Genomic DNA, 23,355 nt, shown 5'->3' on the forward strand with positions numbered 1-23,355 from the left:
ATGAGCCACTGTTTCAATCAAAGACTTCCAGAGCTTGACTTCACAGGGAAGATGGTTTTTCGAGTAAAAGAGAAAGCTCAGAAGCATCTTCTGCCATGAATCCCTTATCCCATCTATATTCCAGAAGCAGGCATCGGGCCTCATTTAAAGGGAGAGCTACAACGATTTCCAGAGCAGTGAATGTGATTAAGTATCCAGTTGTATATTTGTATAAAACTTAAACACATTTTCACACACTTGACTCAAAAATATAATTTTAAAGCTGTTCAAAATGCCCTGCTGGATTTTCTGAGGTGATCCGTTTCTGACTGACACAATTTTACTTTGTAATTGCAGCAGGAGGAGGGAGGTGCTAGCAATTTACCTAATGATATTCCAGTGACACGTGTGAAAACTGTGTAGTTTTTTCTACTTGTGCAATATCACTTTTTGGTTCTTAATGTGGTTCTAATCATTTGTCTTCGACAACATGTACATTTTCCAGTTCTAAGTTGAGGAGGTATTACAATAGTCAACATTTCTGTGAAATACAATAAGCAAAGAGACGATGGACATCATGTTGAACACAAGAGTGAAGAAGACGACTGAACGAGCTGCTTCAATGAGGTGAGTTTAAGGTGTGAGCTGAAAGTAAGCCAATTATGCCATTTGTTGTGTTTTTTAGGCTAACACTAGCCACAGCTAGACAGAAGCTGCTAGCTAGTTGCAGTGAACAGTAGTCACAACTTATATAAAGCTGCTGGCTAGTTGAAGCTAAAAGTACACAGCTTGCATGCAGCTGCTGACCATTTGCAGCTTACTATAGTTACAGCTAGAAATGAGCTGCTGGCTAGTTGCAGCCAACACCAGTAACAGCTAACAGACTACTGCTGAGTAGTTGTAGCCAACAGTAGATGTATCTCACAGGCAGCTGCTGGCTATCTGGATCGTAACATTAGATACATTTTCTGAACCAGGAAGCAATGAGCGAATGTGCGCTCACAGCCTATCAAATCTATTTTTGAAGGTACTCATTGCTCATGATTCTTGTGAACTTATGAATGCATGGCATTGTAAGTGATGAGCAAGTCTTGTTCTTCTGTTGTGATATTCTTTTTATCAATTTAAAAAAAAAAAAAAATGATGAGCACCTATTGTTAACAACCTGCAGGTAGGAAATCACATCCCTGATGTCCATATCTAACACATTCAACACAGCCCAACCACTAACCAGCTCTATTGAGACAGTAAAAAACATCATGACGTGAATGCTTTATCCAGATGGAAGTAAAATCGATCTGTCTAAGGGTGAGATAAGACTTTCTACACTTCCATTATGTTCGTGAGTTGGACCCTGCAGGACTCGGATGGTTCCATTCAGAGCTTGATACAGTCAGAGAAGAGCAGATTTAATGGCCACAGAAAGGCTGGTAACTGCACGTGGTGTGATAATGGACTAAATTGCTTTAGAATGGATGGAAGATGACAATGCTCGTGTTCTATTTCAGACACAGACATTAAATGAAGTGCAGAAGTGGATTGTACTGACAGTTTCATTGCAGAGGTAAATGTTCTGTAGTGAATTAGTACTTTTGAGTTTCATTTATTAGAAGGAAATGTTCTCTCTGTGTTTTTACTGCAGATATATACATTTTTCCCATCTATGCAATATGTGTTGTTTGTAGTTGTCATTAGTGTGTGTTTACATGTGGATTTTTTATTTTTGTTTTTCTTATTTTTTTCTTATTAACATTCCTGTGGGGCAGCTAAATATGAGCAGCACACGAATCAGAGACAAATCACTCTACTAGATTATATAAATTGTAATGTATCATATTGCTCCATGTTGAATTGTATTGTCTCATACCATATTGTTGTGTATCGTATCACCACATAATGTTACGAATTGCATCGCATCGTATTGTATCATATTGTATCCTGTCATGACGTGATCAAGCATCAACCTCCGGTTTTAAAATATGAAGCCCATGCTGAAGTGTCAAACCTGCATTGAACGTCCGCTTGAGGCTGCTGCAGAAACACAAGGAACCCCATACACACCCATTCAAAAAAGACGATCTTTGCAGCAATAAAAACATGTTAACAGCTGTTACAAATAAAAACTTGTCTCTATGTAGCTAATTTCTCTATCGGTACACACTGTACGGGGGGTGACAAATTTTAGAACGCGACGGTTCAGAAGATATAAAGATTACAAGTTTTTGCCCAAATAAGGACATGACTGACTTGACTCCCGGACGGGAACAAATAGCTGTTGACTAGGAGGCTCAAACCCCGCCTTTTTACATCACACTATGCCTGGTTTAGTTCCGCATTTCCAGTATAGCTGCCGCCAACGATTGGCTTCAAAACAGAGCTTCAGAAACAGATGGCTGACATCACGGATACTACGTCCATTATTTATACAGTCTATGATCACTTCATATTGTATTGTATCCCATCGCATTGTATTGCATCGCATCCTGTCATGTAGTGATACATGATATCATACTGTGCTGTATCATACAATAATGTATTATATTGAAAATATTAGGTGTAACGTATCGTATCTTTTGGTTGTGTAACATATCTTATCATATCATATTGCATCATATTGTATTGTATTGTATGGTATTGTACCATAGCGTTTCATAACGTATACTGTTGTATCGTGTCATGGCCTTTGATTTAAAGCCTAACCTAAACATTTTTATTGATTCTCCTGTCTTAAATTACACTACAGCAGCACAATTGAATAGGTTTCTAACAAACAGAGAGCAGTCATACATACAAACATAATACAAGAAGTGAGTGTGATACATTAAAACATAATAAGAGTTGGAAAAAGTGATCACTGTCTGTGTGTGCTCAGAATAATAAGGAAATATGTATGTTGCTGATTTGTACAGCTTAGATTTGGGGAAAACTGAGATATGAGTAGATGCAGATGAATAGCTTATTCTTTAAAGTTTGTGTTCATGTAATAAATACTGTGTTATCTGCTCTGTGCAGTAATAGGGAGGAAATATTTCACATTGGAATAGAACAAAACAACACTGCATGTGTTTCCCCCCCTTAAATCATTACCCTGTCATTACCCAGAACACTTGTTGCTGTTCTCCACTCACACCACTAGATGTCAGAAAGTTACAGCTAAGAGCTTAGTGTACATGATTGATGACTGGAAATATCTTGAGTGTTGGTTCATTGTTGGATTAATTGTTCTCTGAGGTTAGACGTTGTCCTGTACAGACACCAGTATCATAAACACAGTTTTTTTTTGTGATGAATAGATATTCACAGCTCCAGGAAGAAAAAAAAGGACCCATAAATCATAAAAAGGATCAGGAGCTACAAATCAAGAAAGGGTTTTCAGAGTGGAGACTTTTGTTTGGTAGAATCTGTTATATCCTAAAGATACATATGTTTAGATGTTGATGTGCTACTCTTCACATCATATCTTCAGTCTGCTGAGCATGAGGAAGTCGGGTTAACTTCTGTGGCAGCACACAGATATTAACATCAGCGTCAGAGCCTCTTTCCTCCATTATCAGACTTGAGGAGAAGCAGATGCATTCTCCTGGGTTAGTTGTTGAGCAGGGAGGTGTCTTAATCTTTCACTCAGACAGAGTGTTTGCAGAGATAAGAAAAGCAGGTCATGCTACTGCTACTAAAGGCTTTAAGAACGTAAGAATTGTTCGGCAAGCTACCGGCATTATACCAGCTAAATGCCTTAAAAGGACAGGAGATGAACCCCAGTTTTTTACAGGTGGATTATGCTAGCTGGAGTACTTTCCAACCACAACCCACTTAAGCTTCTTCACTTTTTCAGTGGTCTAAGGTGCATTAGAAAGAAAACATCCCACATCCTGGTGTTTCCTCACTGCTTTAGGCAGAGAAGAGAGCGTGCAGACACGGGCCACTAAACTTGATTTGCTCTGTGTTGCCAGGGTTCTGTGTAATCCGTCTGTGGGTTACTGAGGAAACCCTGGCTGGAGGTAGAAGAAGGCCCCTGTCAACAAACTTATGAGGTTCAAAAATGGGTGGTGCAGCAAACTCCTTGGAATTTACCCCAGAGTGTGTGTGTGTGTGTGTGTGTGCGTGAAGCAATGAGGCACAACCCTCTTGTTAGAGAACACTGTGGAATGTATCCATGGCAATAACACAAGACTCAGAGAGTGACTCAGACTGTAGTGAAATTACATGTCAAACATCTGAACACTCTAACTCCCTGTTTTATTCTTTATTTCACTCATCCAAGAATTTGTAATGGTTTTAACCTTATGTTAACCCTCCTGTTATCCTTGGGGTCAATTTGACCCCATTCAATGTTTAACGTCTCTAAATTAATGACTAACATCATTTTTTGGCTTCATATATCATGACTTTTCCTAATTTAATGGGGACAACTGTGAAAACGTAAAATTTAAATGTTGATATGTTCCAATTCCCTGTTAAAAAAAATTAAACATAGGTGTTCCTTGGGTTCAATTTGACCCCAGGCTGTTTTAGCTGTATATAACATAGGAAATATCAACATTTTACACACATTTGATTTAGTTGTTTTGGATGATATTGGGGTCACTATAAACAAGGACACTTCAGCATGTGACTGCAGGAGCTGGGATTGAACTGCGAACCTTTAGATTGAGATATATTTCCAGCCACCATGTCTCTAAAGACATTCAATGATGTGTCCTGTGTCATACGTTTTGATAACATAGAAACAAGGCAGAGGCAGACAATAGCATGACAAACATGCAGCAGTTTGATGTTCTGTTTTACAGATAAAGTCCTTCTGAATGCTTTAAATTGTGTTTATGCTTGAAATACATTTTATTTAAAGGGCTATTTAGATAGGCAACAAAGAAACATAAAGTACCTGACACATAAACCTGGGTAACAATCAGTTTCTGGAGGTTTAAATTGCTGGGGTCAAATTGACCCCAAGGATAAAAGATGTTGGTACATTTGAGGGTAACAGGAGGGTTAAAGATCTACTAGGAACATATGGATTCAATTTTTAATCATTATGAAATCAAACATGTTTTAAAAACGTGTTGATCTGTGTTGTAAAACATTAGAACAAAACGAGATAAAAAAGGAAAGTATGCAACAGAGCACCAAAAATAAGAGATTGGAATGGAATGGAATTGAAATGATTGGAATGGAATGAAATGAAATAGAATAGAATGGAATGAAGTAGAATGGAATGGAATGCAGAACACAGAACAGAGAATAAAACGGAGTTAAATAGAACAGACTAGTTTCCTCCTTCGGAGGTCTCAGAGAGGGAATACCCCCTTTTTCCAGGACACACCCATTATATCAGTGATTCAATTTTTTCTGCTGTTGCATGGAGCCGTCTCCTCTTTGTACTGGGGGTGTGACTGCACACCGGGCTGCCCCGGCCGATTGTAAAACTAAGAGTTTGTGTTTATTTAGGACACATTTACAGAACACATTAATCTTTAAGAACAGATGTTTGAAGATGATTTCATTCACCCTCTTTTTCACGCTGAGGGCTTTGTAATGTAGAAGCCTGTTGTCTTTTGCCCCGGTGCTGAAGCACATGAAGTAAACAGTTTAAAGAAGTAAGGGGAGAACTTCCGTTGTCGATTTTCAAAATAAGAGTCTTAAAATTAAAAAGTTTGAATAGTTCAATTACACTCATAGACTGTAAAAAATATGGATGTAGTATCCGTGACGTCACCCATCTGTTTCTGAAGAGCTGTTTTGAGACCAATCGGCTGCGGCAGCCATATTGCTTCTGTCGAGCCAGTGTGACGTAAAGAGGCGGGCTTTGAGCCTCCTAGCCAACAGCTGCAGTGTTCCCACAGGCAGCTGTGCCTCTCATTGGAAGACTGGTAATCTCAATATCTTCGAAATTGCCGAATTAGAAAAAAATTCACCCCCCTCACAGTGAGAGGACATCGAGAAATTAGCTATTCAGACTACACTCATCTTTTGTACCAGGCTGTAAACATGTTTATTAATGCTGCAAAGATCGTCTTTTCCCCATTCATGTGTATGTGACTTCCGGTACTTCCGGAGCCAGCCTCAAGCGGATCCTCGATGAACTGCAGCTTTTAACACTTCCGCATTGACTCATATTTTTAGACCGGAGGTTGCCGCTTGGTTACACTTTGTTTACATATTGTACTTAAAGCTGCTGTTGGTAGGAATGGTGTAAAATCGTTACTTTTTTTTCTGCTGGGTTTGGTGTTTCTTCTTTTATTAATTGAATACCCTTTTTATTTACTTTTTAGAAAATAATTGAACAATTGAAGGGTTCCATAGGTCTTTATCATACCAAACCACTGGTATCTTATTTTTCTAAATGTAAATGTTAGCTGTGTTCTTAGTCACTGTAAAGAGTAAGCAGTTAACAGACACAAACAAAGATTAGAAATTAAACAATGGGCATTTCCCCTATTCTCTGCCCTACCGCGTTGTATAGGCTACTCGTAGCCTATAAGCTTTAGAAGTATCATATTCTGCATAATTCTTACTACTCTTGACATTTCCCTATTCTTCTTTGCATTGATATTCTTCACAAGATAACTTTACACAGTTTAGGAATTATTTCTGAATTTAAGGTTAGGACATATAATTTACTTTTATTGTGAAGGAAATTATCTAACTTCCGGTCCTTACAGCTATTTGAGTTAACTTGACCTGTCGGCTCGTAGTAGTTTTGGTGGTGAGTTCACGGGAGGATCAGTATTTACCGGCCGGCAGAGGAGTCAGTCCAGTGTTGTCATTGCGTCTCAGGTCAAGTTGGATTAAAAGAGTCCGGATCTAAATCTGAGTCTTCATCTTAATCTCCTCCTGCAAACCATCATGGACGTTTTCCTGAACACACGTGAAATGCAAGGACTGAAAACTCTGCTGTTTGTGTACCTCCTCGTCGTGAAGGCAGCAGGTTGGTAGCGTTTAGATATAATGTACCATCATCAGGTCTGTCTGGTTAATTAGATAATATTTATCGACGTAAGGAGTCATGTGACAGTACGAGTGCGATCAGAAATGCCGCAAATTATGTTAAAAAAATAACTTGAGGTACTTTTAAAAAAATGTATTTAGCATTAAAAAAAATACAAAATAAGAATGGTTACATTAAGACTTTAAAAAATAAGCTTTAAAAGTTTAAAGTTATCATGCTAAATAAAGGTAAAATTGTGAATAGATTTTAACTCGGATAACTTCATATAAAAACAGCTAGTGTCCATTAGTACACCTGCAACCCTCTATGTAACATAGTGTCACTTTTGTGATATAAGACATACTTTTATAATTCTTGAAATTATTTATTTTTGTTTGTTGGCTCGTTTTAAACAAGACTTTTAATAGGCCTTCAAACACATGCAGAAAATATTTAAGCACGTGCATGGGTGTGTTAAACACCTGTTAAATGCTCAAACGGAAACCACACCCAGAAGACGTAGAAAAGGTCATATAAAAAACATAAAATAATATAATTAATAAATAATAATGATAAAAATAACTTAGTATTACTACAGTAATGTTCAGTTTTTGATACGTTTAAGCGTTTAGGTTATAGTAAGTGCTTGTGTAGTGCTAAACTGGCTTAAATTGAGTTTCATTTTAGTATTTCTCTCGTCTCATGTAGAAGGAAATAACAAACAACATAGTATAGCTCATACATAGCCTTTATCTTTAACCTCAGTAATCAAATATATTGGCAATAATATTCAATATGATTAGTAAAATGGCCACTTAGAGTAAAATATACAAATTCAGCATTAAAAAACACCTTTATTTTCTTTTCTTTTTTATTCTGGGGGAAGTTCCAGGAAATATGTGAACGACTGAGACAGGACATCAATCTTGTACCTTGGTGTTCACTCCCCTGGATGTTTGGGAAATGTTTCTGACAAGTAATGAGAGATAACACTGTTCCATAAAGTTCAAACATGCCAGTGTAAACAGTAGGCTTACCTTTGGTGAAGTAAGCCTGTTTTTTAATAGGCTTAGTTGTAACGAGCCAACCTTTGCAAAGGAAAAATAACTTGTAACTGATAACGTTGTTGTTTATACACAGTAATGAATTGATATCATCTAAATTACCACCTTATGGGAAACTCATTTTACTTATTTAGCCGCTTACATGGACCAATATCCATTCATTGATAACATCCAATTTTAAAAAACTTGTGACTTTACTACACTTTCAGCTGTTAATGTAATGCTTCGAAACTTTGCACTGCTGTATACCTCACAGCTATAACTTTAACAAAAAGATGAGACAGCTGATTTTGCCTCTCTGTGTTTTAACTTTTGCAGCTGTGTGTCCGAAACCTGAAGGAGAGGGAAATCTGGTCTTAACCACTGAAGCTCTCCTAATGAATGATTTTCCAGAGGAAACTCAAGTCACATTAGAGTGTGGTAATGGGTTTCAGACAGACACCGGCTCTGGAGTCATTACCTGCATTGATGGAAAGTGGACCAAACCAGATCTCACCTGTAAAAGTGAGTCCTGTCATCACTCCTTTATTTAACTGTCTGATATTTGTTGACAACATCAACAGAAGTTCAGTGCTTTTAATTTTTTTCTTTTTACATTACAGAGACAGACTGTGGTCCCCCTCGGCCTGAGCCAAATATGAGCTTTGATTTGACTGCTGGGACCCTGTTTGGAGCTATAATAAAAGCAGTTTGTGATAAAGGGTGAGTATGAATAAAACATCTAACTAACATACTTCTAATTAGTTATATCCTAAGTCATAGACTGTGTACAAGAAGTGGATTTGGCTGTGTGATTTTATAGCGAAACGATGCAGAACTGCCTTTTACTTGCATTCTAACTAATGACCAGCAGGGGGCGACTCACTTGGCCACAGAAAGGAGTTTGATTGTGTGTAACCAGATGACAAAATAGACCAACTTCTGAGTTGAATGATAAAAATTTGATTTTTACAAGTTTCCTTCATTTCACATTAATTTGACATTAATTTTATAACATTTGGTCTCATTTAGAGTAAAACTGAGAAAAAAGCCAGATATGCTGAAAGGCGTGGATACCTGTGGTTGGCAGTGGCAATCAGCCACTGGCTAAAGATGATATGTGCCTCTGGGACCGATGGCTGCCTTCTCAGAGGTTCTACTGTACCTGGTATTAAGGGAATAACAACTTCCAGTCAAGGCATGTTTTATCTTGTGCTGCACTTTATACAGTCAGCCAATCAGTAACTTAAAAAGTGGCAGTGTGGTCAGATCAAGGTGAAGCATAGTTAGCCCCTCCAGATGTGTGCAAAATAAACCAAGTAAATCCTTGTCCACCTCTTTCTGTTGAGTCCCAGTTTCACTGTAAATGAGAAGTGACACAGAGGTTTCATTTGGGCTTACTTCAGAAGTTTCATACCTACATTTTGCTGTAGTTTACTTCCAATTAACACGTCTCAAGTCCGCTGAGATAACATCATGATGCACGTTTGTAAAATAAAAATGCAAGCTCTGTCAGATTGACTATTTCTGATGCCTTCCATGGAGTCAGGAAATCTTAACACTGATTATCTTTACCATAAAGTGTCGAGCAGATTTGTCCCTTAAGTTGAAATTGTTGATCTTGAGAGGATGTTTAGCTGCACTGAAATAAAGACTGAGTCATATACACAGGCTGGGTGTCATTACAGCGGTCTGCCGTGATTGGTCAATAATGTCCGACAAACAGGAACTAAAACACTCCCCTTTTTAATATCAACAAGTGACAACAATATGGCCGCGCCCACTTTTAAATTCCAGTCTTTATACAGTCTTTATTTTAGAGAGGCTGGTGTCGACATGGAGCACCGCCCTTGATAACAAACACTGTGTTCTTTAATAACTACTAAATTTGAATGTTTAATCTGGTACAAACAGTTGTCAGAAGGTTATTACTAACAGAGTGTTAAAATCCAGGTGTTTTTGGATGAAAAGGTCTCTGAAGAAAACAAAAAAGTCTTGAAAGACAAACAGAGCTGTGGCCAGAGAGAGTTACGATTCTCACTGATTAGAAACCTGGATCTCCTTTCACCGACAGCGGGAGTTGTTGATACGTAGTTCATGACTACACTCTGTAAGAATTGAGGTTTCATTTATCGTCCCATTGCAATACAAACATGACTGTATAATATATTGATTTCTCCTCAAATAAACCGTCCTGATTGTCATGCTTCTTTTTCACAGTTACCGGCTTAGTGGTTCAAGCTTCAAACAGTGCTACGCCCCAGGGTGGAGTGGAAAAGCCAAGTGTAATAGTAAGTCTCACTCATAATTTGTTTTTTAAAATATACCATCTGCTTTCATCCTCTTTTCATAAAGGAGCTACAACAGCCGCTTTGTCTTCTGAGTCTTTGTGAATTATTTCCTGCCTTTGTCTCCATTTCTGTCTGCTCTGTTTAAATCAGCAGGTAGCAAAATGTACTCGATAACAAAACAGATCACTTGTGTTTATACCATAGACTGTATAAATAAGTGTGACGTAAAAGAGGCGGGATTTGAGCCTCCTCGCTAACAGCTACAGTGTTCCTGCCTGTCAATCAAGTCAGCTGTGCCTCTCGTAATGGGAAACTCGGAATCTTAATAGCTTCGAAATTTCCGCTTTATGAAAAACTTCACCTACCGAACAGTGTGTGCCGATTGAGAAATGAGCTATCCAGACTAAACTTGTGTCTTTGTACCAGGCTGTAAACATGTTTATTTCTTCTGTAAAGATCGTCTTTTTTGAATTTGTGTGTATGTGGTTTCCGGTACTTCCGGAGCCAGCCTCAAGCGGACACTTGATGAACTGCAGTTTTTAACACTTCCGCATTGGCTTCAATTCTCACGGCTGGATGTTGCCACTTTGTTTATGCTGAATCATTGTATGATAGAAATGCATGAAAACATCTCTTTATTTCATCCTCAGTTGTAACCTGTATGATACCTAATGAAGTGATCAATGGCAGACACTTATGGGATTCTCAAGACAAACCAAAATATGGAGACCCCGTTCATTACGTGTGTGATGCAGGATTCAGTCTCATCGGGAAGGTCAGCATAACGTGCACTGAAACCGGTCAATACGACTCTGATCCGCCTGAGTGCCAAGGTAAGAACTCTTCATCCATGCGTTTGACGTTTGAAACATGAGGTGGGGTCTGAGGAGGACCAAGCTGAATGTATATCAAGGATTGTTTGAGTTTTCAGGGACCTCGCAGGTAGTTTGTAAGTCTGACACATACTTTAAAACACTCTTTGTGCCATACATTTGTAGAACAGATCCTCAGTCTTGTATGCAGCCATTCATTTCCCTGCAGTGTGAAAATCAGGCTCATATGAGATTCAAACGAGCACAGTGACCTTGAGTTACGTTTATGTTTTGTAGCCAAACTGTTGTTATGTTTGAGAACAGTCAGATATCAGATATTTGAGAGTTGCAGTTTGAAAAGTGTTGCTTTCACCAGCTTTAGTGAATTTTCTGGAAATGGAACCAAGAACAAGAACATAAAGCAACATTGAGTATAATAGAAGAAAGAACTAACCAACGTCTAAGAGGGCTTAAAGGAACACAATCCTCCTGGAGCTGAATGCACCAGCTGGGGAGAAGAGAAGTCGGTCATATCTCCACGATCGAGTGCTCCTAGCCCAACTTAGAAAGGTCGCCTGCACTTTCATGTGAACATTCACGGAGCAGTGGGCGTTGCCTTGAACACACCTCTATTCAGTCTCATTCAAAATACCTGCAGAAGATATGGATAAAACAACTAACTAGAAAAAAATACAGATAGAGAAATAATCATAAAGTTGTCTGCAGGACATAAAACTGCTCTCACTGAAAAACTAGACAACACCAGAACAAACAAACGAAAGCTGTGGACAAGGAAATTGGTATCATTGACACACATGGAAAGGATTCCCCCACTTTCACAGGACTCAGAGCTGACAGCCTCACGTGCATAAAACCTGAGAGCAATCAGGTCCTGTCCGACACGCTGTAATTGAGCCCTTTTATTAACTCAAACAGGGCTTAGCAAACACAACCATAAAATCAGCTCACTGTCTGAGTAGTGTCCGATCACGGATTACCCTCATTCGCTCTTTCATTAAACATCCTGTAAACAAGACGCACCACCAATGTGTGCTTCTTCTCTAACCGTATACCTGCAAGTCTTTGGTGCAAAAGCTACACCCAAGTGAAGCACAAACAAGGCTTAACGGCCAAATTTCACCAGATCCATTTCCGGTCCGTCTCCGATCCGTCACGGCACCAGATCTGATAGGTTTCTATTCTAGTAAATGGATCCGCTCCGTTGCGTTCCGGCTGCGTCTCTGATCCGGCAGTTCGGAAACCGATGGATCCGATATGCAAGACTTTTATTTTTGCTGGATGCCGGAGCATGACGCATTAATCTCAACAGAGCAGATGGAGCGGAACAGGAAGTCAGACACCAAAACAAAATTAAAACATCTTGATAATTTTCAGAATAAAACACTCTGTGTTATCACCAGATCGTTTTTAACTTAACTATGACAACAAAATGTAATTTCAAGCGGAGGAAGACCTGGAGTCATCAAGGCAGAGGTTTTCAGAGGCTGATAAAGACAACATGGATGAAGAGAGGAACAGGATAATCCTTGATTCAGTGATTGCCGTGGTATGTATGGCGGTCCTGCTTTGCGTTCTGAAAATGCAACCGTTGGGTGTTGACGGACGAGAGAGCATGGAGCCGGACCACAGCGGATCGGAGACGGACCGGACACGGATCTGGTGGAAGTCCTGTGTCAGTCTCACTGATGCACAAGGCTTAACTTAGAATCAGGCTTTAATTTCAGTTCAAAGACGAACATGTGGTTACACCCAGGCGTTACTGCGCCAGGCCCCTGTTGTCCGATCCTTAGGATGAGTCGGTGCCAGGAATCCATCAGCCAAACTTTTCCCTTCCACTTGACCTCTTTCACCTCAAGGCCATCTTGCCTCTCCCTAAGAGCTCACTATCAAACCTCAGATATGAAAGAGTTGTGGACAAGCTTTAAATCTCTGCGATGTGATTTTCACACAAGCGAAATTAATTTAAAACAGACACTGCACGAAATGTCCTACATCAGTAAAACCTGGTATGCTTTCAAATGTTGGCATGAAATATGCGCATGATGAAGAATTAATGGTGTTCAAACATGCAGGCTTGGTCCTGTATTAACATTCCAACTCTGTATGATCAGTTAACAAGTTAACAGTGAACTTTCATGTGTCTATAATGTACTGTGTTTAATTGACTTCATGCTTACTGAAACCATGTAGCTGACTTTGTGCTCAGAGTGGGGAGCTCAAGTGTTAGTATGATTGTCTTTTTTGATGCAGCCTTTAAAACAGCAGTGTGACATTATAACAGCATCTGGGCGTCCCACAGTGAGGTACACGGTGCAATGAATGCAGTGCACACATACTGTAGTTGTTGCTGTGAGCATTGCTAAGGATGCTCAGCAATGCACACAGTTGGCAATGCTTAAACAAAGTCTCTTACAAAGTCCTCTCCTGGCTCTTCAGGATGACTCAAATTTTAAGCCATTTTGAGCCAGTATTCATGTGCTTGTGCTCACTTAATGTGTTTGTGCACTAACTTCCACACTAATCCTCCTTAAAGAGCTTAACATTTTGAATCTGGAGAAACCTTCATAAAGAATGGGACTAAATTGTCTGTTGCTAAACTTAACGACTGGTCAAGGATGTTCAATAGGGATATAAGGATACACTCAACCCACGATTTGATTCGTTTTTCAAGAAAACTGGATTGAACTCCAAATTTAAATAACTATTATTTCATTTCAATTCTCAGATATAGAGATTTTCAATGTATATATTCTTTGTCTTATATTTCTTTGTAAATAAAGTACCCAATTTTAATTTTTAAGGTGTGTTGTAACTCAAATAAAACCAGTGCAAACCTTTTTCAGCACCTGGCAAAAAAAAAAAATGAAATATCTTGTTGGCAAATTTCAGAACAATTATAAAGAAAAAGAGAGTGAATGATTCCCAAATGAAAATATTAAATATAAAAAAAAATAAGGTAAATCTCTTTAAATAAACAAAAGTGCAGCTTATGATCCTGGTTTGGAATTTACATGTTTTTCTTCAGGAATATCAGGGAAAGCTAAAATGCTGCCATACTTCAGACTTGAAACACAAAGGTGCATCCTGAACTGCTCGGTCTTCACCTGCTGCCGCCATGTCTGTTACGCTCAACTCAGCGAGTGACAAGAGAGCAGCGCAATAGACTTAATGATGTTGAACAAGCGGAGTGAAATGCAGATAGCGCCTTCTACTGTTTGAAAATAATATTGCAATACAAATTTTGTTGAATCGATTTGAATCCTCCCTTATTTGTGTCGATTTTTTACCATCTTGTGATATATCTTTACATCCCTAATGTTCAATGAAACAAATCACATCCCTTTCCTTTGTGTTAATGTAAAGTACAAAGAAAAGCATGCTGTTGATGTAAAACTATCACCTATAGGTAAAACACTTCCTGCATGTAAAAGGAAAACTTCATTCCTTAAATGTCTGATGAACGTTAATTAGTGTTAAACAGATTTTCTATTATGTGTAGGTGTTGCAGCAGAAGAGACAATTACAACAAAAATGGTAACTCCATCACCTGCAACTCCAGCACAAGGTATACAGATATTACACATGTAGAAATCAATAATCTATTCAAATGCTTTTAAATAAAAGACAGTTATTTTCTATATGAGGTCACTTTTTCTGCACCTCGCCTGTATCTGAAGATAATTCTCTTTATAGGTGGCGGAAATATTGTCACAACAGTTGCACCTCCAAAAGTCACAGTACACAGAGAAACAACTGTTACAAGTGCAACAGGAACTGTCCCGCCTAGACTACAAGGTACAGAAAAAAGTCTTAAAGTCCTTCAGCATGAGATTAAGTTAGATTATAGATTATGTGCATGCTGCATGCCTCTCAGAGACCGTTTCTTAGTTTAAAGAGACTTTGTTTCCTGTTCAAATGTGAGATTATTATGATTTTATTTAAAGGTGACAGAGGCATTATGACAGCTGAGGAAACAGTTGCTCCATCCACAGTAACGCCAACGACTTCATTACAAGGTATCCAATGGGTGAATGGAAAAGCAGTGATGTTCACATCGTCTTTCCATTTGGAAGTTTCATGATTATAAGCTTTGATTTAATAACAGACTTCAGCTTGTGGAAATATTACTGTACAACCCAAGAGCAGACGCTCTCCCAACAGGATTCCTCTCTCTGAAATGCACCTTTAAACTTCAGGCAGCTGTAGACATCTAAACTTAGTTTTATTTCTCTTTGGTCTGAGATTTGTGGTTTCAGACCTGTGGAGCATTTTACATTAATGAGAGAGGAATGAGAAGTAGTGGAATTAGAAATAGAGCAGTATTGACTTCAGTGCCAAAGTAACTAAACCATCAGTGCAGACTGACCTTTCACGTTTTCACTGGCCGAACCCTGACCTCCACACTCACAGACTGCGAGGAGCGTTTTCAGTAAATGTTTGTGTGTGTGCAGACATTCAACACTTTCCTTGAGTCAACATTGCTGCAGACTTATACAGAATGAATTGCAAACTTGTCCAGGCCCACTCTGAATGTAAATAAAACAAGATTCGACATGACAAGACGTATAAATAATAGAATCAGTTAGTGTTAGTAGATTAGTGTTTGCAGAGCTGTTAGTGTTACCTAGTGTGCTACGTAGACCATAACATATTTTTTTAACCAGGCTGGAAGCATGTTTATATCTGTAACAATGCGATTTCAATGCAGATTCTAATGGGGATGTCTTGGCTTTTGGAGCCAGCCTGAAGTGGACACTCCAGGAACTGCAGTTTTTTGCACATCTGCACAGCTTTATCAAGTCTGAAAATTGCCGCTTGGTTAAAATATCTAAGCAATGTAATCTAAGACACACAATTACATACTGGAAGTGGGCTTCTGTCTTATCATTGCATATGAGCGTGCAGCATAATAAGAGTCAAACGTTTTGTAGCAACCTGTCATCATAATGTGCCCCATACAAGCACTCTTATCAGGAAACCCCATTAAAGCTCCATGTTCATTTTCATAGCAGAATTAAACCTGGTTAGACATGTGGTCTCTGCACCACAACTGTACAGGGAGTGAACCTTTTCATAACTCATCTGTTTAGATTACACTAAAGCTGAGAGCTGTGTTTACCAGAGAGCGAGGATACGGCATCAACTCCACCTCAGCTCTTTGCCAATTTCTAGATTAGCCCGGAGTTAGTTAATGTCAGCATTTTCAATATGGCGTCTGCCACCTTGAGGCTTCATAATGCCTCCTCAGAAACCAATGGGTGACATCACTGGGCTGACCTCCATGTTTTATAGGGTCTATAGTTCTTTACCTCGTTTTCGCGCGCACACACACACACACAAACAACACACACACACACACACACACACACACACACACACACACACACACACACACACACACACACACACACACACACACACACACTGAACGCCTGATGTCATTAAAGTTTGTGAGAGTTCAGGGCTTTGGGTGGAGGTTAGGATTTGGCCACTAAACAAGAATCTAAGTCATTCATCAAAATATTTTTTAAAAGACTACTACTACTACTACAACTCGCATATTAAACGCAAAAATAGTTTGACATTTGGGGAATTACTCTGTCTTTGTGTGAAGTGTTGGAACATCAATTTTCAGTTTTTTGTGTTAAAGGAGCCCTGGCAATTTATTGGCTCTAAGCAGTTGCTTTGTGCCATGATAAACAAATAGCTGCTGCTTATTGTCCTATAATATGACACATATATGAGGGGCTTCAATCTCCTCATCAAACTGTCCTCCAGAGAAGTGTATATCCCATAATGTCAAACTATTCCTTTAACACAGTTATTAACGGCTCTTAGTTTAATTTGTTTGCAAAGCTGATTGTTGTGTTTTTAATGGACTCACTGGAAAGAACTGTCATTTAATCTTGTCAGCTGTCCTGTCTATATGTTGGTTAAGACTATTTTGTTCTTCTTACTCCTCACTGATCTGTTTGGAAGTGGTTAAGGGCCACTGAAAAATGTGCATGTATTGAGATTAGGCCAGAATAAAAACATAATAATCTGACTTTTTTTTTTTTTTTAACAAGATTAAAGTCAAAATTCTGAGATTAAAGTCAGAATTCAGACTATTCAATCAGAATTCTCACATTGATCTCAGCATTCCGAGTTTAATCTCAGAGTTCAGACTTGAGTCTCAGGATTCCAACTGTAATCTCAGAATTCCTACTTTAAACTCAGAGTTCTGACTTTAATCTCAGAATTCCGATTTGAATCTCAGGATTCCAACTTTAATCTTAGAATTGTAACTTTAATCTCAAAACTCTGACTTTAATCTCAGCATTCTAACTTTACTCTCAGAATTCAGACTTGAATCTCAAAATTCCTACTTTAATATCAGAATTCTAACTTTAATCTCAGAGTTCCTACTTTAATCTCAGAGTTCCTACTTTAATCTCAGAATTCAGACTTTACTCTCAGAATTCAGACTTGAATCTCAAAATTCCTACTTTAATCTCAAGATTCCAACTTTAATCTCAGAGTTCCTACTTTAATCTCAGAGTTCCAACTTTAATCTCAGAATTCAGACTTTAATCTGCGAATTCTAACATTAATCTCAAGAGTCCAACTTTAATCTTAGAATTGTAACTTTAATCTCAAGATTCCGACTTTAATCTCAGAATTCAGACTTGAATCTCACAATTCAGACTTGAATCTCAGAATTCTAACTTTAATCTTAGAACTCTGACTTTAATCTCAGGTCTCTGACTTTAATCTCAGAATTCAGACTTTAATCTGCAAATTCTAACATTAATCTCAAGAGTCCAACTTTAATCTTGAATTGTAACTTTAATCTCAAGATTCCGACTTTAACCTCAGAATTCAGACTTGAATCTCAGAGTTCCGACTTTAATCTCAGGATTCCGACTTTGGTTATCTTTAGACTTTCAAATTATTTTTTAAGTCAGATTAATTTTTTTGTTTTGCCTGCCTTTCTTCGAAAAAAAGTTTTTTCAGTGGCCCTTATCTTTTTCCATAGATCTAACAAGGAGACATTGTGAAGATAATTTTACATACACCAGCAGAGACGTTTGAAAGGGCTTTATTTAGTAACTATACAATGAGTAGCTTGTTTATCAGTAAATGAGATGATCAGTGTGCAACAGACTTTTTTTACATACAGCAGGTTGATGATGTTTGAAACACAGCCTGAGCTGGTTCAGATATCTGATGTTTCATTGATTCTGTTTTATACCTGCAGATCAGCAAGATGACACTTTAAATAACAACGTTATCGGTGAGTTACTGAGCCTCAAGATGGCAACATGGGTGATGATTTATGCTCTGACATTAACTCTGAATCCGTCTTTCAGGATATGTTATAGCTGGAGTGGGAGCCATTTTATTAGGTAATGATCATGTTCTCTCTTTGACTGCAGTTTTTCATCCAACTCACAGAACACTTTAAATATTTCTTTTTTTCTCCGCAGCAGTGGGTTCAGTTATTCTCTTACATAAGTGTCTAATGAAGAAAAAAGGGTGAGTTTAATATTTCACTTCAAATTACTTAATGCTTGATTCATAACTTCATTCTGCTTTTTCATTTGGCTTGTTTGCCTAACTCAATGTTAGCACATATTTCTGTGGATACACTGCAAACACCGGCTTATAGCTGACTCTGCAGCTGGTTCAGATTCCTCAATGCTTTTTGAACAGTTTAAGGAAATCTAGACGTCCATATATCCGGACCTGTGCAGAGGAAAAATGCACAAGGGAAAAATTCCTGTTGAAAGAATGTAATCTATACATTTTAATGAGTTCAGTAAATCTGCAGGCTGGTTGAAGACCATGCAAAGAAAGTTAACTTGTGAGATATTAACTTGTGACCTGAATTGTTACAAAAGATTGTTAAACACAAAACATTAAGGTATTTTACCTTTCGGATGTAAAATGATGTTCCTCTTTTGATTTTCAGATTTCAGATTAATCTCACAGAAATGTCCTTTGTGCATTATTCCTCATTGACCTTATATATTCTGCAGGCTGTATTACATCAGGGTTAAAGCTTACTGTCCCAAAATCATGACTCTCTTAAAGTTACAGTCACTAACACTGACATTGTGGAGTACTCATTAAAGCTCCTTTGGGAATCTTTCATTTTGTGTTGATCCTAGCGCCCCCTGTGGACAAAGTGGAACCTCTTTTTTATTTACACTTTATTTGTGGAGTTGAGTTCCTTTGTTCATTTGTTCACTCAAATGTCTGATTCATAGAAAATCTTTGTTATGTAAATGTAAACAAAGGTTGTTTTGACAGCATGCACTTAAACACTTCAATTGACACCTACCTCTCGCTGGTGGATTCGGACACTAAAGATAATTATAAAGAAAACATACATTTTTATGCGAATGGTCTTGTTTGGTTTTGTAACTCTTAAAGAGACATCAGTATTAATTTTAGTCTGTTTCACGACCAGCTAAAAACCTCTCAGAGGAGCTTGAAGTATTCAAAAGTGACATTATGGATATCTGGAATTATATTTTATTTCAATCAAAATTAAGACTCGTAACAATTTGACTGTAGAAATCTGAACTTTTTCCTATTGGGAGAATGCTGTTAGAGACATCCAGAGTGTTCATTCTTGATAGGAAGAATGATTCTGTTGATATCCGTAATTGAAATATACATGAATGGCAAAAGTGACGTCATTCTCTCAGTAAGAATGAAGCTGTGGATATCTGGAGTGACAGTTGTGGATAGGAAGGAAGTCTGAACAGGAAGAGTTGAACCACAGATATCTCCAGTGAATGTCCAGTAGAGCTATTACATGTTAAAATGGCCTGCCACTGATAATCCTGTTTGTTTCCTGCCCTTTCAAATGCTTTAAGAAGTTGGAAGTGTTGTTATTTCACCAAAGATGTTCCTATCGGGTGAAGTTTTAGTCTAATGGTTAAGTTGTGCGTGCGCTCATATAGCAAGAGGCCAGGTTTGGTTCCAGCCTGCGGTCCCTTTCCAACTCTAGTCACCTCACCTATCCACTGTCCTCTCCTCTTTAAATAAAGATGTAAAAGCCGAAGAAATATAACTTTATAGACGTTCCTATCAGGAGACCTTTATGATGGTGGGGTATCTTGAGGCTCTTGCTTCTCATTTGTTGTAGCTGCCATGGCGGGCTAAGCATGCTGTGTGTGTGGTGTGCTCCCATCTTTCAACCTGAGTGGGAACTCTGATTTTAAGCATCTTTTGTTGTACAACCATTTTGATAATTTCGCATCTGCACCGTATCAAAAGCCCAACATCAGAGCGGTGCGGTACACATGCACCTTCACACCCCCAGTGTCTACTTTTGGGTTCTGGTCTTGTTGTCATTATAGCTGTGTCTTGTAAGTCTGTATGGGCTGAGCACATTGTTAATCTGTGAGACGGTTCTGAAATAAAGTCACTCTTATCAGTCAGATTTGGTAACACTAATACAAACTGTAACCTACTTCTAACATGACTGCACAAATGACTGACATATTCCTTATTTGATGGCACTATAGCTCATATGACACCAGAGAGGACCTGAAGCCGGAGTTATTACAGTTCCAAAATCTTTAGATTGCCTGCTTCACCAAGGTACATGTCAACCTTTGTGTGTTTACTGCAGTTTAGATACCTTTAAGAACCATAGTCGTTTACTGTGCTTCCCTGAATAAACACCTATAGTTTTAAATGTGAGCTAGAAATAAACACAAATTAAGATAAGACGCATGCATGTTGTACCGTTTCACTTTTTGTACTCTTCACGCTAAACTGTGCTCTCTTTATCTCTTGCTGACACCAGCTCTGTTAATGTGACGGCGCCTATCTGATGAAGAGCATCTGTGAAGTGGGGCAGACGTGCTGAGAGATTGTGGCGGTGCCTCTCGGAGTCCACGGGGGGAAAAAACTTACTCTGCTTTATTGCACTTCAGAGCAGCAGGTATTAAAACCTGCTGAGTCACAGATTTATAATTTAAAACAACTTCCAATGATCAAAAGCACTTTTGTATGATTTATATTTTTATTGCCACTATTGTAAATATGTTGTTGCCACTTTAGTGTGAATTTTTCGTAAGTTATTTATATTGTAAACTGGAATTAACCTTTGTCCTTGTATTATGAAGTATTGCAGAAACTATTTAAACATTTTAGTTGGGAGTTTTGTATAAATCCTGAAGTATTATGTTATTACAGAGTTATTTTGTCGTGAAAAAGGGATACAAAAAGCAAAACAATGTGGTCAATTCAGTTTGGAGACTGTAATGGCGTCTGATAAAGATACAATCAGCTGCATTCCTCGCCTCCTGACTTTCTTTTCATTATTGTCTATTGTGTTTCAGCTGTTTTTGCAAGCTGTGCAAAATAATGGAAACAATTCTTTCATGAGGAAAGTTAACAATAGGACCCACTGTCACTGGACTATATAGGAACCCATATGGGAGGGGGACTCCTGAAGGAAATTCTTCAGAAAGTTTTGAATAGGTCCATTTAGAGGAAACTGGTAGTTCGAGTTTTACATCAAACTTCAGCTTAAGAGCTGAAAGCACGTTTTGAAAAGAAAATGCTAAATCTGCCTTTTTGATGTTTATTATTATAGCAGGAAGTGTGAAGTGAAAGGGGAAAAAAGCCTCTTTCAAAAGACTACCTTGAAGCAAATGTTCAACACTCTTCATATTAAACAAAGCAGCAGTTTTTGTTCCCTGAAGGAGAACCTCAATGGTTACATTCATAGTCATGGCAGCAGTGACGGACAGGCGGTAATCCTGGCAGGGGTGTGGACGAGTAAAGAGAAAAGCCCCATAATAAAGAGCGACTCCACTGTTTCAGAGTGCCAGAGGCCAGAACTGTGCCTCCAATGGATCAAAGAAACAGTTTATTGTGTCTACTTCAAAGAGGCTAAACGGTAAATTACTTTCAGTCAAATATTACAGTTATGATTTTGACGATGAATGCGCTTTAGCTGGATTAGACAGAGGCAGTGACTGACTTGAGAAATCCTCTAGAAGGGGAAAACATGGTCATAAAAAGGGTATGCACTCATCATGGTAGTTATTCATCTTAGTTATGTGGACAGACAGCGGGGGGATGAGGGGAGGGGGGCACTCTGTAACAGTGGTGGTAGTCATTAAGCATCCTCCACACCAAGCCCCTGAAGACAGAACGAAAGGCTGTACTGTTGCTTGGAGCCACGTCCATCTGACGACAGACTTCTACGATTGCACCAGAGACGAGTAAAAACATGCTGCTGAACTACAAATGATGGAATTTGTATAATCATTACATTGACCACAAACACTGTAGTTTTTGTTTTTTGAGTCCAGCCCACAAATTTTTAGTGTCAAAGTCAATACAGTTCCAATTTCCCGTTTTTGTTTACCATCCACCTTGCCTAACAATTGCAAAAAGTACAGTTACCAGTAGTCTAGGGAACAATACAGCCTTTTTCAGAGGGAGAGTTCACATTTGGGGTCATTTTTTTTATATGTAAGGGACTTTAAATTAAGGGACTAAGAAACACTTAAATGTACAGAAAAGGACATGATTAAATAAAATTAATTTCTCAGTTTTCTCTAGAACTTAATTTTGTCGTAATCTCAAGAAAAAGCTTGTCATCTTGAGAACATTTATCTCATTTTATTCAGAGAACAAAGCTTGTTTTTTGTGTTTTTGATCTTCAACCTGTAAGATAAATGTCTCAAAACAAAAAGTATTTTTATTCTTCACTAAGGCAAAATGTTGGAAACAAAGTTTGTGGAAAAAACTAAAAAACAAAACAATTAAAGAAACTGATAACAGGCCTTTCATACTACCCGAAGTTACTCGTTTACCATATGTATAAATGTGCTCCTTTTATGTGTAGTACAGAAGCCCTAAAAGAAAATGAATGAATACATTTTATTTTCTCAGTTTTCTTGTTATCTCGAGAATAAAACCTTTTTTATATTGAGATAACAAGAAAAATAAGTTGCGATCTTTAGAAAACCTGAGAAATAAACTTGTTAGCTCGCGAAACCGAGTAAATAAGAACAAAAGCACAAGACAAATTGAAATGTGGAAAAGTTGACCTCTTGATGAAGCAAGGTGATAGGAAGCTTAAGCTAGGATGATGTCTGCTCGTATCTGGTCCTAAAGGAAGGTATTGGGAAAAGGTCAAGAATTTTATGTGATCATTGGCGCCTGGTGGGAGGTAAGGGAAGGCTGGAACATTTTTCATACTGATCAGTCCAACTAACCTGCATCTCAAAGCGACCAGTTTCCTCTGACATCCGGCTTAAGGAAAG

General features: G+C 38.3%; 1 protein-coding gene across 5 annotated transcripts; it reads left to right on the forward strand.

Annotated features, from left to right (window-relative positions):
- The first annotated feature begins 445 nt into the window (after positions 1-445).
- On the forward strand, positions 446-21,367 carry im:7151449 (complement decay-accelerating factor). 5 transcript variants are annotated; one of them, XM_034680145.1, is made up of 13 exons: positions 446-606; positions 8,287-8,472; positions 8,571-8,670; positions 10,168-10,238; positions 10,889-11,071; positions 14,571-14,636; positions 14,765-14,866; positions 15,016-15,087; positions 18,312-18,347; positions 18,424-18,459; positions 18,541-18,589; positions 20,593-20,668; positions 20,877-21,367. In XM_034680145.1, the coding sequence occupies exons 2-12, from the start codon at positions 8,346-8,348 to the stop codon at positions 20,648-20,650; spliced, it is 900 nt and encodes a 299-aa protein (XP_034536036.1). In that variant the 5' UTR covers positions 446-606; positions 8,287-8,345; the 3' UTR covers positions 20,651-20,668; positions 20,877-21,367. The 5 variants fall into 5 exon arrangements, with proteins under 5 accessions (XP_034536036.1, XP_034536002.1, XP_034536010.1 ...); XM_034680111.1 differs by lacking the exon at positions 446-606 and adding an exon at positions 6,664-6,904; XM_034680119.1 differs by lacking the exon at positions 446-606 and adding an exon at positions 6,664-6,904 and having other exon boundaries at positions 18,544-18,589.
- The last annotated feature ends 1,988 nt before the right edge of the window (positions 21,368-23,355 follow it).

This window comes from Notolabrus celidotus, chromosome 1 (assembly GCF_009762535.1).
Source record: "Notolabrus celidotus isolate fNotCel1 chromosome 1, fNotCel1.pri, whole genome shotgun sequence".
NCBI lineage: Eukaryota > Metazoa > Chordata > Actinopteri > Labriformes > Labridae > Notolabrus > Notolabrus celidotus.